The sequence below is a fragment of the Bos taurus genome, chromosome 15, assembly GCF_002263795.3.
Source record: "Bos taurus isolate L1 Dominette 01449 registration number 42190680 breed Hereford chromosome 15, ARS-UCD2.0, whole genome shotgun sequence".
Lineage (NCBI taxonomy): Eukaryota > Metazoa > Chordata > Mammalia > Artiodactyla > Bovidae > Bos > Bos taurus.
In genome coordinates this window covers 5,261,387-5,280,444 of record NC_037342.1, presented here as the reverse complement: position 1 = coordinate 5,280,444, position 19,058 = coordinate 5,261,387, and the positions used below count along the sequence as shown (strand labels likewise).

Sequence of the window (19,058 nt, the reverse complement as noted above, 5' to 3'; positions counted from 1 at the left end):
ATTTTTTAGTCAATTTTTTAATTTAATCAAATTTTAATCATTTTAATTCAGATGCTTGAAAAATTACCTCTTTAAAATGTTCTTCACTTATCAAATGAGGATATCTAACTCATTTGTGTTTAAGAATAATTGTAATATGTAATTATTTATATAATATATAAAATATTTCATGTCACTTATTGTTGTAGTAGGATATTTAGATAATAATTATTATCCAAATATTTAATTTTTTAAAACAAAGTTGGAGAATTGGAGTGGTATTTAAAGTGACTTTTTGCCTACTCAGAAAGCCTAAAAATTCTTGCATGGTTATAAACTTTTGTCTAAATGTTTCTTTTCAAAATAATTAGAACTATCACAGCAAGATAAGTTTACTAGAATTCATCAGCTTGTCTTTGTTACTCCATTCAATGTTTGATATTGAATATAAATAGTTTTTATTAATAGTTAGATGAGTAAATTATTGCATATAGAATTTGAAAATTTTTTTCTGCATCAATTTGAAATTCTAGAAAATTTTAAAGGCTGTTTTTATTATTAATGTTAAAATCTTATTTTTCTAATGTATATATTTAAATTATTTATGAATTTATTTGATCATTTATCCAATCAACTTGGTTCATGATCAAATACTTAGAAGTTGATGAAGACAATTATGAATAATTTATATTATTACCATATTGATTTTAAAATGTTTGTATTATTCCTGTTAATATTTTCAATATCTATATGACCTTTGTAAATCTACGGTAATAAAGGAATTCATATGTATTCTTATTTATTCTCTTAGGATAGTAACTTTATCACAGCTCTTGAGTTGGCAGTACGTTTTGGGAAAACCCTTATTATACAAGAAATGGATGGTGTAGAACCTGTACTTTATCCACTATTGAGACGAGATCTGGTTGCTCAAGGTAAATGAATATTTGACAGTTTCCAGAGAGTAACTATTTTTTAAATACAAGCTATTTAACTTCAACAACTAACTTTGACTTTTTTTTTGTCTTTCCACTGAATCTGAGGATATGAAAACTTTTTGGAGGGTGGATGATAGTAATGTCAGAATCTCATAGTAATAGCAATTAAAAAACCTTTAATTAAAGTGTGTTTATACAAGAAGGGCCATATCAGGGTCTCCCACACCATTCCCAGGTACAGTGTCTTACGAGGAAGGCTCAAGGGACTCAGCACACGGGTGCACTCATGGCTTATATTATTGGAGCAAAAGGCTACAGAGCAAAGTCAGCAAAGAGAAAGGCACGTAAGGTGAAGTCAGGAGTCAGGAAACCAAGTGCACATTCCGAGTCTTCTTTCATTGGAGTCACTCAGGCTGTGTTTAAATCCCCCAGGACAAGTTGTGACAACACGTATGTAAATTGTCTACACACCAAGGAAGACGCAGAGTTTTCAATGGGGCTTATTATGTAAGCATAGTCTACCTAGCAGGGAGCAAAATTGCAGACTTCCCAAAGGAAAGCAGGTGTTCAGCACACACCATTTTGTTTGTACAACAGTTTAAGCACAGTGAGCTGCTCTTTCCTGTTCTGGTAAACATAAGAACCTTAACAAAATCCCAAATTCCCAGACGGTTGTTAAGGGCCTTGCAAGCTGGTCTCCCTAAGAATACTGGTCTTAGAATGTTACATCACCTCAGGCACCTAACCCAGACTTTGATATTAGGAAGTAATGCCCTTAAACTCTGCATGTTGTGCAAAGTGTATATGTGGACATACATAGACATGTATTTATATATAAATACGTAGTTACTTGGCACGACACACTTTGCTAGCACCACAGAGTTTAGAAAATTGGAGTTATTGGGGGCAAAGTGAAGAAATAGCAAAGCCTGCACTATCTATTGATCACCTTTTATCCTACAAATAGTTATGCTTGGCTGAGCAGTGGTTGGTAAATTATGGAAAGAATTCTAGGAGTGGGACTGTTGCTGGTGTAACCTGAAGTTACCTCCCAGAGTTCAGTCTCTGGTCTCAGTCTGTTATTTACTAAAGCTAATTCAGATCTGTTGAACCACCTCTTGCTATACTGTCTTAAAGGAAGTGGAAAGGAATCTTTTGATCATCTGAATCTGACTCTATAGTCTATATGTTGTCCCTTGGGCTCATTAAATTTGTCTCAATGAGCTCTGACTGGTGTTAGGTCTTAACTGTATCTGCTTCATTGTCTGCGAGTGGAGTTTGACAAGGTCCCCTAAAATGGAATCTGCGGAGAAATGATAATATTCTATGTCATGATTGGTTCACGTGATGAACAACTATTCCAGATAGTTGTTCAGGGCTGGTTTGGGTGAATTTGTTAATTTCTGTTCATTTCATTGAGAAAAAGGCAGTTAAAGTCTGACCCTACCCTACTTTTTCCACCTTCAGTCCAGAGTTGGATGTATTCATATGACTTGAGTTGAAGTCTGTTATCCCCTTTGATTATACTTCACACTGTCCTTTTCCATAGTTTTGAGTTCCTTGTGAATAGTCATTTGTTACTGTACATTTCTGCTGAGGACAGAGGATGGTTGTCCTAAAATGACATAAAGCAAAGCTTGGGTCCCAGTTCATTTATATCCCTGTGTTCTTAATCTAAGCAATATAAACTGCATTTCTGCATAGTGATGTTGAAACAGGTACAAATAATAGGAATAGAATGTACTTCTCCTCAAATTTATACAGTTCAAAAATCACTTCAAATATGTATTGATCCAAAAGAACAAGGTATAGTTCCTCCTCAAAGTCTCTACTGACTTTGGGCTTTATTTGTTTTTTATTTTCTAAGTGCTCCAGATGGTCGGTTAGGTTGTTTATTTGAGATTTTTCCTGTTTCTGGAGGTGGGCCTCCATTGCTTCTGTTGCGGTCTCTAGTGGGTGCCTTTGTGCAGGAGTGTCCCCCTGCAGTCTGCTTGTGCCCAGAGGCTTCCGTGGGAGCGCCGAAACTGACGTAACCCCACACCTGCCTTTCCTCTGGTTTGCTGGCAGCTGTCGCCTTGTAGGAGGTTGGGCTGGAGATGGAGTTGCTCGTTCACAGCCAGGTGTTTCTGGGGCTTGTCCTCTGTTCCGTGGCCATCACTGGCGGATAGGGCCTGTTCCCAAGTGGTTGGAGCAGAAGTTTTGAAGGTTGGGTCTGAGCTGGCTCCATCTCCTTTAGTGTGTTCCCTCCCCAATCTGGCACCAGCCTCCTTTCCCAGGAGGGGAGCCGTGCCTGGATAAGAGGGGCTGGATGGGCACTTGGCATTGGCCTGGGTACAAATTGTGGATGTCTTACCAGAGATAAGAAGTTGTGGCTGCTCTGAGGTGCTGCCTGTGTAAGTACCTGTAATAGCTGTTCCCACCCTGCTCAGACATTTCTTTAGGCCTGAGTTTTCTTTTTCCCAGCTGAGCTTTCTCCTCATCTGGAGCAGCCCTCACCACAGTTGAGCGGTTGCTGGACTCAGATTGGGTATGTGCCGAAGCCTTCACAGGAACACAGTCAGCCACCCTTGCAGCTTTAATCCCGTCTCCCCCTGGTTTAGAAGTAAGCAGGAATGTATTGTGGCTCCTCATGAATGGCGTCCAGGCTGCTCATGGTCCTCCTGTTAGTCCCAGCAGCCCTCCAGGCAGCACAGAGACTCATTTCTCAGTGTCAGACCTTTGGACAAGACATTTGCATGGTTTGTGACTCACACCACCTACTCCTTCAGGAGGAGCTCTGCCTGTGTGATCCCTCTTCTGAGTCGTCTCTTAGGGACACAGCTACAGACCTGATAGCTTTCTACACCTTTTTACCCAAATCTGTGTTTTTACATCTTCTAGTTCTGCTGCAGTTGGTTTTCAGTGAGGATTGTTTCACATGTAGACATATTTTTGATGTGTTCTGCATCCTTTTCCTTTGCCATTTGGATTTTTTATCCCTGGGTTAATGTTGTTTTGTTTGTATTCTGTGTTTTGTATATATGTCAACTTAGGTTAATTTTTTTAGGTATTTCTCTATTGCATCTAATTTGTCAAATGTATTGGTGTATCTTTATATAATATTCTTATAACTTTAAAACTTCAGTGAGGTTTTCAATGATGTGTCATTTATCAATAATGATATTTTTTTTCTCTTTTTCTTTGGTCAGTCTTCATAACAGTATATCAGTTTTATTGATCTTTTCAGATATCAATTTTTAACTTTGTTAATTTTCTCTATTGTACTTTCAATTTTTGTTTTTTATTTATTCCTAATATTTTCCTTAGATTTTGTTTGGTTGTCTTTTTTTCCTAGATTCTTGAAATAGAAATAAAAAGTACTAATAATTCAATATTTTCTTTTTTCTAACATATTTATTTCTGTCTATAAATTTTCTGCTAAGCCCTTCTTTAGCTTTATACCACAAGTTTTGGTCTGTATTTTTTAAAAAATTCATAAGTTACTTAATGCTTTCTGATTTAATTTTCAAGGAGTTGGATATTTTCTAGGTATTCTTTTGTGTTGGTTTCTAGATTAACTCCATTGTGGTCAGGAAACTTATTCTGAAACATTCAGTTTTTTAAGTCCTATTGAAGTTTTCTTTATGATCTGGGATTGGCTCATTTTCATAAATGTTTGTTAATTGTATTGCTTAGACTTTCTATATCTTTACTTTTTACTTCTATTTGTCCTATTATATACTGAGAAAAAGAGTCTCATGATTTTGGATTTGCTTTTCAGTTCTGTCAATTTTTATTTTAAATATTTTGAAGCTACGTGTTTGGATACATACATATTTGGATATGTGCTGTCTTTCTGTTTGGTTATTTTCTTTATCATTATCAGCTGTCCTTTGTCTCTAGAAATATCTCAAGTTTTAGAATTTGGTGTTAGAATAATTACACTAATTTTGAAGATTGGTATTGGAATATTTTTGAATTCTTTTACTTTCAAATTTCTGTTGGTTTTCTTTATAAAATGTGTTTCTCATAAATAGTGTATCATTTGGTTTTTTATTTCTATTCATGAGACAATCTTACTTTTTTGTATGTATAATTTAAATAACCAATTCTTGCAATAACTAATACTGTTTTTTAAGGAGCCTGATTGATTTTTTAATCAGATGTTTGTTTTTCATGGCTACTCTGTATGTAACAATATGCATCTGTGACTTAACTTTATTAATATAGATAAATGCTTGCCGCTTTTCTATGATCTTTAATTCCATACACCCCATACTTGCTTTTGCATCATTATTGTGCTGCATTATCATGCTCCATATGATGTTATAATTACTGATTTTAAGATCTGTATTTATACATGTTTAACCTTTATGGTGTTCTCCCAGTATTTCCACTGTCTCATTTCCTCTGGGATTATTTTTTTTTTGTCTGAAGAATTTCCTTATCATTTCATTTAGTGCAGATCTATTGAAAACAAGCTTTTTTTTTTTTCATTTTTAAGTGATTTTTTTCTCTGTATCTAACAGAATTCTAGGTTGACAGCTATTTTCTGTAGCACTTTGAGGTTCTTATTGCATTGTATTCTAGCTTATGTCATCCCTATTGAGAAATTGCCTGCTGGTTTATTGTTGCTTTTTTGTAAGTGATACATCATTTTTCTCTGGTAATTTATAATTTTTCTTTGTCCTTAGTTTTCAGTGATTTTACTGTGATATCCTTAGATTAGTTTTCTTTGCATTTATTCTGCTTGTATTGTCTTGAATCATTCTATTTGGTACATAGTTATTACATTGAATCTTTAAATTTGTACTTTTCTTTCAATATTAATTTGATTTCTTTTTGATCCTTTGAATATCCTCTTTCATAAAGTGTGTTTTGAATTCTTTTAAAATCTATTCTAGGAGTCTCAAAAATTCTTTACATTGGTTTTTGTAACATTAGAAAATAATCTTTGATAATGTGGTTTTTTATCTAAAATATTAGCTACTTTTATCAGTTGAAGTCATAAATAACGGGTGTAATAGTTGATTGATTTTTCTGTATATGATATATAATTAAAATCATTGTTATTTATATTAGAATATAAAAAGCTTCTTTATGAGGCAGAAGTTTACTTTTTCTCAGTTTCGCTTGTTGCAAAGCTCCTGTGCATGACAGTCTGAATAAATCCTTTTTGACATTAATAATGGATTCTTTGCAATTACTGATATGTTGTTTTTTCCAGGTTTTACAAGGTCATTCTGTTTTTAAGTGTTACATCTTAAATACTAGCACAATAAACACTTTGAAACTGGTAAATTTTGAAGTAGAGAATAATTAAGCATTTCCATTTTTGTCATCTATAATCAAACATTTCAGAAAATTTGATAATATGAAACATATAGTTAATGTTAAAACTGTATCCCTGGAGAAGGGAATGGCAACCCACTTCAGTAAGCATTCTTGCCTGGAAAAACCCATGGACAGAGGGTTCATGGGGGTCACAAAGAGTCGCACATAACTGAGCACATATTAAATATAAGTAGATATTCTTTCGATGCTTCAGTATCCTAGGATTGTCTTAATAAGTATTATTTATCTTTGTTTGCCTAAGTGCTGACTGATTAGTAGAGCATTCTTGTTAATGGTCTTTTGGGTAGCCTCACTGTTGCTGTCTTTTGGACTGTATTGAAAAGCTTGAGTAAAAACTATTTAGAGGTACTAAAAAATAGTATTTTATAATGTCATGTAGCAAAATACTGAATATTCAGACCAGCTAATTATGTCATTTTAAAAAATAGGACCACGTTATGTGGTACAAATAGGTGACAAAATTATCGACTACAATGAAGAGTTTCGCCTGTTTTTGTCAACAAGAAGCCCAAATCCCTTTATTCCACCGGATGCAGCTTCCATTGTTACTGAGGTTAACTTTACTACAACAAGAAGTGGATTACGAGGACAGGTATATATGGACAATCATAATTTGCCTTAGAAATCTTCAAAATCTTCTTTGTATACTTGTGAAATACTTTGCGAAGCTATTTTGTTAAACTGATTAGCATTTAAACTCATGATTTTGGAAATATACTTGGAAATCAGCAACACATTTGGGTTTATTTCATTTTCCATTACTGTTAGAATTATATATTTGTTGCTAATGTCAAATTGCTACTTCTTCCAGTAAAACTTTAATTTTACAGTCTACTTATATTTGTTAGAATTTGAGAATTAGAAGGATCATACACATTAAGATTAGTAACTTTATTTTTTTTTTTAATTGTGAAAACTGAAGCTTAAGTGTTAAAACTGCATGTAGTTGACTTATTCAGCTAGTTGAGTATCTTTGATTCCAAATCCAACATTGTTTTTGACCAGAACATTTATATGTTTGAATTCTCTTTTTCTTTGTGTGGCTTATTACAGTTTATAATTATTGCATGAACTGCAAAATAATTTTCATGTACAGACTTTTGGTTACACACTCAGTTACTCATTTTATTTCCTTTTTAAAAATATCCTGTTGATTTTTTAGTATCATCCTGTTTTTTTACTCACTTAACAATAGTATATATTTTTTCTTTTGATTCAAATGGTAGCATATATATTTGCTGTGATTTTTTAATTTACTTTATGTAATTTTTAAAGCTCTCCTTTTAAATATTTTTCTTACCATACTAGATGACTAACTGCATATTTTCATCAACAGTGTCTTTTGATAGCCTTGATGATTCTTGTCATAAATAAAACAAAGTCCAAATTACTCAAAAGTTGGCAGAATTTGACAGAATGGCTTCCTCTATATAAAAGCTCTCCACTGTAATTGCTAAAAAGGGCTATTTAGGTATTACTTTAATGAGAACTAATTGAACATGTTTATACAATAGATTTTAAATTAGCATATTTATGACATGCAAATGTCGTTCCCTATTTTAAAGTTTTAAATTTAAGACTTTGACGTAGCAGTCTTCAATAGCTTTATTAAGATTCAGCTCATGTATCATATGATTGACCCTTGAATGTTTACGTTTCAGAGTTTTCTTTTGTTTTTTTTTTTAGTGGAATTTCTGGGTTTTATGGTATCAGCGTCTCATGGTAACAATGCTTGCCTGGTAGTTCGGCTGGTAAAGAATCCTCCTGTAATGCAGGAGACCCCAGTTCAGTTCCTGGGTTGGGAAGGAATCCCCTGGAGAAGGGATAGGCTACCCACTGCAGTGTTCTTGGGCTTCCCTAGTGGCTCAGCTGCTAAAGAATCTGCCTGCAAGGCGGAGACCTGGGTTCATTCCCTGGATTGAGAAGATCTCCTGGAGAAGGGAACAGCTACCCACTCCAGTATTCTGGCCTGGAGAATTCCATGGGCTGTATAGTCTATGGGGTCGCGAAGAGTAGGATACGACTGAGTGATTTTCACTATGGTAACAATATGTTTAAATTTTTGAGGAATAGAAAAAAATTTCTAAAGTAGCTATACAATTTTAGTTTCCTGCCAGTAGTATATGACGGTTTCTCTTTTTACACATAGTTACAACATTTATTATTATTCATCTTTTTAATTGTAGCCATCTTAATAGGTATGATATGGTTTCTCATTGTGATTTTGATTAGATATCTCTTCCTTTATTTTTGTGACTAATTACCATGAGAAAGTTAGCTTCTATAGTTTTTATATATAATCTAAGAACTGAATATTAGATGCTGATATGTTAAATGATGCAATTTCTTACAGCTGTTTTTATAATATGTAACATTTTATCAGTTAGCTTCACTATTCATTTTGCCTCTTTTGTCAGAAATAATTGTGGAGGTGTCTCATATGTTTAACTAGAAAGAATGAAGTATACAGAGTAGTATATTTGTAATATCCAATCAAACATAAGGTCTCTTTGTGGGAAGTTTTCACTTTGGTTTGTCTTGCTTGACCTTTATTGTTAGAATAATCTTGGCCTTTTTTTTTTTTATAAAGCTTTTGGCATTAACTATTCAACATGAGAAACCTGATTTAGAGGAACAGAAAACAAAACTATTACAACAGGAAGAAGATAAGAAAATTCAGTTAGCTAAGCTTGAAGAATCTCTTTTAGAGGTAAAATTTAGTTATTCAGGATGTTGATCATATTACATATTTTGATTAAAATCAAATGCTGTTTTTTTAAAGGTTATAATACCTTCAGCATGTTTTTGGTTGTATCAGAAGAATATCAATATATATATTAAAATAAAAATTCAAACAGAAGAAGGGTAGATATCTTGGAATATGAAACTTGGGAGTAATGTTTAAGACAAGTGATTTTTAACTAATACTGTCTTTACACTGTATTTCATTAATGTTTAATTATATGCTCAGAATAACATTCAAAAGAAGCATGAGATTATGATTTGATCTGTAACTTTAAATGGTTTTTATTTTTATTAAATTGATAAAATTAATATATATACAATGCTTTAATGATACAGTATCATCTAGTGATTTGCAGTATCTTTTCATATACAAGGCTGTAAAATATTGAAATTCTTTTAAAAATATGTAAGTTCCCGTAAATATCATCAAATTAATAGTAGTTAACTTGGACTTCCTTTAATTGATCATTTTAGTATATGTAATAATGTTCATATTATTTTATTAATTTTTCTACAGACACTTGCCACATCTCAAGGTAATATTTTGGAAAATAAAGATTTGATTGAATCTTTGAATCAGACAAAAGCAAGCAGTGCACTTATTCAGGAGTCACTTAAAGAATCTTACAAACTCCAAATTTCTCTTGATCAAGTAAATATTTTCTTTATGATCTTATATTGTTTTCTTAAATGTTCATGTTAATATGATAAAAATCAAAGTATCAAGACTTCAGGGGAATGATGACTGCAAAAAAGAAAGCTAATCAAAAATGCCAGGTCCTGGGGTTTAATTCTTGTTATTATGGAGAGAGTGATAGATGTTGAGCATATCAAGGGTAAAGAGTGTTGGTCATTTTTGTCCCCTGCTGAATGTCACTGATTTCTGGCATGTTATCTAGAGTCGTAGGGAAGCCCAGGTGGTGCAGTGGTAAATAATTAGCCTGCCAGTACAGGAGATGCAGGTTCAGTCTGTGGGTCAGGAATATCCTCTGAAGGAGGAAATGGCACCCAACTCCAGTATTCTTGCCTGGAGGATTCCTTGGATAGAGGAGCCTGGTGAGCTACAGTCCATGGGGTTGCAAAGAGTCAGACATGACTGAGCACTCATGCACACTAAAGTTCTCAGTTCAGTTCAGTTCAGTTCAGTTGCTCAGTCGTGTCTGACTCTTTGTGACCCCATGGACTGCAGCACACCAGGCTTCCCTGTCCATCACCAACTCCCGGAGTCCGCCCAAACCCATGTCCATTGAGTTGTTGATGCCATACAACCATCTCATCCTCTGTCGTCCCCTTCTCTTCCTGCCCTCAATCTTTCCCAGCATCAGTGTCTTTTCCAATGAGTCAGCTCTTCGCATCAGGTGGCCAAAGTATTGGAGTGTCAGCTTCAACATTAGTCCTTCCAATGAACACCCAGGACTGATCTTGTTTAGGATGGACTGGTTGAATCTCCTGGCAGTCCAAGGGACTCTCAAGAGTCTTCTCCAACACCACAGTTCAAAAGCATCAATTCTTTGGCACTCAGCTTTCTTTATAGTCCAACTCTGACATCCAGACATGACTACTGGAAAAACCATAACCTTGACTAGACAGACCTTTGCTGTAAATTTGTATTGAAATTGAAACTGAATGTGTTTTTGTGTTTAATGACTATTAAAAAGCATCTTTGCCATTCCTGAAACTTTTCTTAAGGCAAATTAAGTATATTAATAAAAGAGTTAAAAGTTATTTTTCCATTAAAAACATCTTTCTTCCCTTTTCATCCTCTATCCTGTGAATGTGATGACTGAGCTCTTTTCTTACAAATAGTTAAAATCCTTTTTACTTTATTATTTTAACATTTTCTGGAGTAAAATTTCAACCCTGTGTCAGTACAGTGAATCTTTTTTTCTTCTATATTTGGCGACAGAGATTTGCTGAAGAAAAGCAATAAAGATGAATGATACTGTGAATTCTCAGTCTCCAACCTGACGTGGCCCCTTACTGACATCCTGTAATTCTTTCTTATTTCCTTGAATGACTTTTCCAAATTTTTTTTAGATGTTTTTCAGTTCTTGCTCAAATTCTTCACATACATAGATTTCTTTCTTCCCTTGAGAAAGTGCTCTGTTGAAACCAGAATTACAATAGGCTTAGAGCCTCTTTTCAAACTAGCCATCCCACCTTCTCTACCACTACTAAAAAGGCAGATGTCATAACTGTTATTCTCACCAGAAGGATTTTGACCTTTCTGTGCATTCTCTTTCTGAATAGGCATCCCTGAGTCACACACATAATTTTGCCAATATCATATTTGTAATCCTGTTTCTTTGGTCAGAGTGGCATAGATAACTTTCTCAGAGTTCAGTTCATAACCTCATTTAATCCTATGATTCTTTCATCTTTATCGTCCTTTACCTTCAGTCAGAACGAAAGCCCTTGTGCTTATTGGTTCATTTTATGCTTATGTTGAACAATGCTAGGTGCTCTGTTGATATCTTAACGTGGACCCTCAGTTGCAGTCGTCTTCTCTACCTCTGCGTCCATCAGTGTTCTCTTGGTACCAGTCCCATATGCTACATTCCTCGTCCTGACTTTTCTCCACTGCAGGGATAGCTGTAGTGCCATGCTGTCTCACATGATCTACGTGACCTCTCATCACAACTGTTTACCATTTCGTCTTACCCTAATACAAGTGTTTACCTCTTTCTCCTGATACAAGTGTTCTTGGTCTTCAGTAAAACCATCCCTTGTACTACTCTATAATCAGAGCAGAGATGTATTTAGAATACACTGATGTAGTTTCATAAAAGTATAAAACCAATATATCATCTTAGGATTTTAAAAAGTATAAAAGTGTAAAAATATAAAAGCTGGATTATGATGTCTGAGTTGTGGGCTTCTGTGGTTCATCTGTATTCGTTGTCTGTGTGTTGGCAGAGTAAGGATGTGCACAGGAGCCTGCAGGTGGCTGTGAGCACTGGTACTAAGGTGTTATCCCTCCCTCCCCCCCACATTGTTCCACAGGAACGGGATGCCTATCTCCCTCTGGCTGAGAGTGCCAGCAAGATGTACTTCATTATCTCTGACTTGTCCAAAATTAACAACATGTATCGCTTTAGCTTGGCTTCATTTCTCCGACTTTTCCAGCGAGCTCTGCAAAACAAACAGGTATGCTGGTGGTTACCCCATAGCTGAGACTGAATAAGAGAGATCGCTTTATTAGGTGCTAAATTTATAATAATTTCTTGAGTGAAGTTGCTTAGAATTACATTTCACAAGACCATATATAGCACCTTTAAACTATATTTAAAAGAAGCTGGTTCCTTAGTTGCATTTTGTGTTTTTAACAAACTGTCCCAATGTGACAGCCCTCTTAATGGGAATGATTTATGATTATAAATTAATAAATGATTATGTTCTAAGATGATCATAAAAAAACCTGGAAGATCAGAATTTAACCACATAATCTCATTACCTGGGGAAGCAACATTTAAAATTTCATAATATACCCTTGTTGTTTGGGGGGTTCCCCTTTGGCTCAGCAGTAAAGAACCTGCCTGCCAATTCAGGAGACCCAGGTTTGATCCCAGGGTTGGAAAGAGCCTCTGGAGGAGGGTACAGCAAAGCGATTCTTGCCTGGAGAATTCCATGGACAGAGGAGCCTGATGGGCTACAGTCCTTGGGGTCGCCAAGAGTCCGACACGACTGAGCAACTGAGCACGCACTTGTTGTTTGAGACTGTAGTATGTTACAGGTATCATTCTAGAAAATGGAAATAGAGCAATATACACTCTTTTATCAAGTTTGTATTCTAATGGAGGGAATATGTTAAAAAATACACATAAGTTTACGTAAAAGGTATAATTGCTATTGCTAAGTCACTTTAGTTGTGTCCGACTCTGTGTGATTCCATAGACGGCAGCCCACCAGGCTTTCCCGTCTCTGGGATTCTCCAGGCAAGAACACTGGGGTGGGTTGCCGTTTCCTTCTCCAATGCATGAAGGTGAATAATGAAAGTGAAGTCGCTCAGTCATGTCCGACCCTCAGCGACCCCATGGACTACAGCCCTCTAGGCTCCTCCATCCATGGGATTTTCCAGGCAAGAGTACTATACTGTGCTTTAAAAATATGTTGTACACAATTTTCATGTCCGTAAATATAAACCTACATGATGTTTTTGAGAACTTTTGAGGCTTTGTGTGTGTATGTTAGTTGTTTAGTCATGTCCGACTCTTTGCAACCCCACAGACTGTAGCCCACTAGGCTCTTCTGTCCATGGGATTCTCCAGGCAAGAACCCTGGAGTGGGTTGCCATTTCTTTCTCCAAAAGGAACTATAGAAAGAAAGAAAGTGAAGTCGCTCAGTCGTGTCTGACTCTTTGCGACCCCATGGACTGTAGCCTACCAGGCTCATCTATCCATGGAATTTTCCAGGCAAGAGTACTGGAGTAGGTTGCCATTTCCATCTCCTTTGAAGTTGTATCCTTTATTTAACTACCTCCTATGGAGTGTTCTGGAGAAGGCAATGGCAACCCACTTCAGTACTCTTGCCTGGAAAATCCCATGGACAGAGGAGCCTGGTAGGCTGCGGTCCATGGGGTCGCTAAGAGTCGGACATGACTGAACGAATTCACTTTGACTTTTCACTTTCATGCATTGGAGAAGGAAATGGCAACCCACTCCTGTGTCCTTGCCTGGAGAATCCCAGGGACGGGGAAGCCTGGTGGACTGCCGTCTATGGGGTCGCACAGAGTCGGACACGACTGAAGCGACTTAGCAGCAGCAGCAGCAGCAGCAGCATGGAGTGTTCTGGTTATCTCTGCTGAATATGTTTTTACATCTAAACTTGGCAGATGAAACAGTGTTTCTTTTATGCTCATCGACTCTGTGGGGAATTTGGTCAGGGCCCGGCCGGGCTGGCTTACTGCTGCCTAACGGGGTCTGGGGCTCGCTGGGAGGAACTGAGAGGGAGTGGGTTCACAGAGGCCCACTGGTGATGGGGGCGGGTGGACCTGATGGCAGGCTACTGACTGCGTCACCTCTGCGTGAAGTTGGTTTCCTCACAGTGCAGAGTAGGTGAGTTTCTCATATTGCACACTAAGATACCAAACATGTATTCCAGTGGAAAAGACAGAAGCTGAATTGTTTTTTATAACCCAGCCTTGGGTCATTTCTGCTGTATTCTTTTGGTTGAAGCAGTCAGAGCCTGCCCAGATTTAAGAAGGGGAAAGGGAGTTCACCTCCTGACAGAATGTCAAAGAATTTGGAGGTTATGTTTTAAATAGCTAGATACTTATAGGATTGTTTTTCCCTAGTGTTTTGTTTCTCTAATTATTTTCCTAGTTAACTTCCTAGACTTGGATAGTTGGGGCAAAAATGCATATATGTAAGTCTTTAGACAAATAGTGTCTAATCATCCTTTGGAAATGTATGCTGTTGGTGTATTAAAATCATACAACAACAGGGACCTTTTTCCATCATTCCTTATTCAGATGGTTAAGAATCTGCCTGCAATACAGGAGAACCAGAATATTGGTCAATCCCTGGGTTGGGAAGATCCCTTGGAGAAGGGCATGGCAACCCCCTCCAGTATTCAGGCCTGGAGAATCGCATGGACAGAGGAGCCTGGCAGGCTACAGTTCATAGGGTTGCACAGAGTTGGACATGACTGAATGACTAACACTTTCTTTAAGCAAAAATGGATATTATATATCTTTTAATAATTAGCCTATTAGGTATTGAAAAATATGTCACTATATTTGAAAGTCTTTAGTCATTTGTAAGATAAAATCACTTGTAGAATAGATATCAGATTATTTGTGTTTTTTCTTTGGTGAATTATGATTTTTTTATATTCTATTGTATTATTATTTTTAAATTTGATTTATAAGAGATTCTTATATATTAAGGACATTAAATCTTTGTCATATGTTGCTAATATTGTAGGCTTATTGTTTGCTTTTAATTTATTTCAATAATATTTTTTATGAAACCAAATTCATCAAATTGTTTTTTATAGTTTTTATGTTTGATGTAATACTAATATAAGTGTTTTTAGGATTATATTTTGGGTGCAAAAAATTTATTTTTTTAGATAAATTAGGGAGCAAAATTTCATATCCAAGTAGGCTTACTTAAGTCTGTCTTTCTGAGGAAAGACATTCAGTTAATATTTACTGCAAACTTAGCATATGGCAGGCATTTTCTAGGTGCACGGGTGATATACTGGAGCATAAATCAAGAAAAAGTATTGTCTTCATTGGCAGGGGCTAATTAATATTTTCATGAATAAATTATTTCAGAAAATCTTTGAGTACAGTGATTAAGGTTTACTAATGTCTTTTCCACTAAAATAAATCATCTAAAGTTCTCACATTCAGATTTGAAATAAAATGACAGCTGACAAAGAACTTATATTTTGGAGGTAGGCATTGTTGGTAAAATCTATTGTATCACTTCTGGGAAATAAGATAAGCATTTCTCCCACATATATTCATAAGGTCCTTTGGACAAAGACTAGGTTTCAAGTTGCAGGGTTGGGCTGCAGAATACTTGTGTGTTAAAAATTTTTAATTTTAATTGTTAACTCTAGTTATACCATTTATAATATTGTGTTGGTAGAAGATTTATACAAAAAACAATAGTGTGAAGTTTGTGAGTGCTCATTCATGACATATTCATCTTATTTCTAATTTTTTGTATCAACAAGTAAAACTAAAGAGTCTTTTATATTATACTTCTTTTGCATTAATAATTTTGTATAAAACTTGAGAGTATGTAGTAAGAAGTTCATTTAAAATTGATTTTTATCTTTTAGTAAAAAGGTATTTATGTTAAAATTCAGTGATCACATAAAATATAAGAACTGAAAAAATACATTACAAGGTCTAAACTTAATAAAAATACTGATTATTTTATACTGTTTAGAAAAGCTTATAGCTTTGTATTTTGTCAGTGACAATAGTTCTGTGATAATGTGGCCATTGAATAACATTTACCTTTGAATAGGTATGTATTGTATTTGCACCTGTGTGTTTAGGTGGGCATTTGAGTTTATTTTAAAAAGTAATATAATCTTAAATTTTGTTTTCCATTGTTTTGAAAATCTACTCTATCTTATAGGTACTATATTCTGTCTCACATTAGCTTGTTTTTTAGTGGATCCAAGTTTTAATTTCACAAATGATCTTTGTTATTAAATAGTAGAATTAACAGGAGTGTTTGTGATGTGAACTGTGAATAATGAGCTCTCTTGGTTAGAACATGCTACTAACCAGAAGCTTGAAACCAAGGTCAGAAACCTATGTTTGATATATCTGTGTACCAGGTCACAATGTTTTCTGCTCATTTCACACATTTTATTTCTCATTCTGGTTGTACTTCTCTAAATATTTTGCTTGTTCCTTTCTTTCTTTTTTTTTTTCTTGTCTGTTATCATCATAAGGAAGTAAGCAAATTTTGTCTAAATGTTATACCAGGATTGAATTTTACAAGGCATGTATTCTCCAAATGTACCCTGAATAAAGTGAGGTGTAACACTCATATTACAGTTAGGGAAAAGGCAGGCTTTTATACCATCCCTGTCCACTATTCCTAACCCAAGCCATTTTTCATTAATCAAATAACATAGCCATTAGTGATATTTTTCAAATCATGGCAATTATATGCAGTGAAAGTACAAAAATAGGTAAAAAACTAAAACTTGTATGAATTTTGACACCATAAATTTCAAATTCATGAAAGATGAGCAAGATTTAAGATTATTTAAATTCTTATGCTGGGGATAAGAAAATTCTTTATAATATGGTTCTGGTCATACTGTTTTGAGACTGGATTGGTAACTATAATACACGTCATTAAATGAGTTTAACCCAGGTTGATGTAGTATTTTTAATGCCAGTAGAAATTAAAAATGGTAGGTCAAATTCAATTCATATTGTAATTGATTATAATTTTCATTTATTGAAAGCTTTAACTCTGTACATTAAAAAATACATCAATTTTTTATTGTGTTAATGTAGAATTTTAGTACATTTATTTGTTTAGTCCCTTGAGTCTGACTGATGAAGATAATTGCTCCAGAATCAGTTTTGAGTGTGGGACAACAGTTTATAAGCATGATCAAACTGTGAGGTACCTTTTAAATGTTCATGAGTTTCCTAATGGTTTCTCCATTTTCAAATTGTCATCTGCAGGATTCTGAAAATACAGAACAGAGGATTAAGTCTCTTATCAACTCATTAAAACATATGGTTTATGAATATATTTGTCGTTGTCTATTTAAGGTAAGAAATATTGTGTTTTCACTTATAAAATGTTACCTGAACCTTTATTTAATACAGTATTAGGTTAAATTATATTAAATTGTACATAACCTTTTACCTACTGGAAAGGTATTAGAATTGACATTTCTGATATTTTTCTAGAATGTCTTCGGGTACTCAGGATGTAGTGGAGAGAAAGGTGACAGCTTCACTAGCTGGCTTAGCCCTGCACTTGTCAGTGACCAGCGAAAGAGGGAATGAGGGTGGGTTAGGTAGATCATCTTCTAGCAGATGTTTCTCAGTCTTAGTGCTCAGGACATTTTGGGTCACATAGTTATTTGTTGTGCCATTAGCATTCCCTTTCCCCATTATGACGATCAAAAATACCTCAACAGTGCCGGATGTCCCCTGGGCTGGGGAACAAAACTTCCTATTCCCTGCATTACAAGGTAAACTAATACATGATTCTGTGTTTTGAAGGAAATCTGTCATAGATGTCTTCAAATTATAAGGCACCCAGAGGAATAAACAATGAATCATTTTAAGAAATTTTACAATATTATAGAAAGTACAGAAGGTTTTCACATAGGACTATTTTATGAAAAAAAAAAATCAGTCCTTGGGAATAGCTTGAGACATGATTTAAAAAAAAGCACTTTGTAAAGGCAGTTAACTATGAGAGAGAAATAGAGTTACTATGGTCCAATTATATAGACTTCTTAGAAGATCCTGAAAAAGATACACTTTTTATATTCTTCAGCACGAGATAGTAGTTTTTATGATTAGAGTGAGTTTATTGAACATGTTTACTTTAGACAGAGAATAAACCCTTCAAAGAGTTTATTGACATTGAATGTTATTGGAAATTCAAAGAATTATAGTTGAGCGTTTCTGCAGAATTCCCTCTCTAATGAAAATTGTGGGTATATATATATTTTTGAAAGGTCTCATAGTTTACTGTCATTCTAAAAATCAGCCATTCAGCCTTCAATTTTAGTTTGTATAAAAGGAGGAATTGTAAGAGAATAATCTCAAAGCCCATTTTGTCACTGGTTATCATCTTAGATATAAGGATGATATGTCAGTAGCTTCATTGGTTATAGGTTAACAAGATATTTAAACATTTTTTTATAATTCATTATCTCATATAAAATTTAAAAATATTTTCAGAAAATGTTTCAGATTTAATGAGCCATATAGAAAAATCTTTAAACACTTATTTTATTCTCCTCCAATTCAGTCCTTCATTAGAATAAATCACTTTAACATTCGATATGTCCTTATAGTCTGTTTCTTCTCTCTTCATATTCATATATGCAAATATGTATACATACACACACATATATAGCAAATGGTGGCTCAGCTGGTAAAGAATCTGTCTGCCAATGCAGGAGATGCAAGAGACACACAGGTTGAATCCCTGGGTCAGGAAGATCCTCTGGAGAAGAAAGTGGAAAGCTGCTCTAGTATTCTTGGCCGGGAAATTTCCATGGACAGAAGAGCCTGATGGGCTACAGTCCATGGAGTTGCAAAGAGTTGTACATAACTGAGCATGTGCCCCTCACCCCCCCCATCCCCCCACCTATATACATATATATATACACACACAACACATCTTTATCCATTCATCTTTGGATGGACACTTAGGATGCTTCCATGTCTTGGCTATTGTAGATAATGATGCAGTGAGCATAGAGAAGCATATATTTTTTAAATTAGTGTTTTTTTTTTTTTTTTGGAAAATACCCCCAAAGTGCAATTGCAGTATCCTATGACAGTTCTATTTTTTAGCTTTTGAAGAACCTCCATACTGTTTTCCA

General features: G+C 35.0%; 1 protein-coding gene across 2 annotated transcripts in view; it reads left to right on the top strand.

Moving 5' to 3' along the window:
• DYNC2H1 (dynein cytoplasmic 2 heavy chain 1) overlaps positions 1-19,058 on the top strand; it is a 395,032-nt gene that overhangs the window by 171,715 nt on the left and 204,259 nt on the right. For both annotated transcript variants that reach the window (XM_024975702.2, XM_024975701.2), the window contains 6 exons: positions 791-914; positions 6,680-6,843; positions 8,842-8,961; positions 9,514-9,648; positions 12,000-12,143; positions 17,170-17,259. In XM_024975702.2, the coding sequence (XP_024831470.1) occupies positions 791-914; positions 6,680-6,843; positions 8,842-8,961; positions 9,514-9,648; positions 12,000-12,143; positions 17,170-17,259 (777 nt within the window). The remainder of the gene's footprint in view (positions 1-790; positions 915-6,679; positions 6,844-8,841; positions 8,962-9,513; positions 9,649-11,999; positions 12,144-17,169; positions 17,260-19,058) is intronic.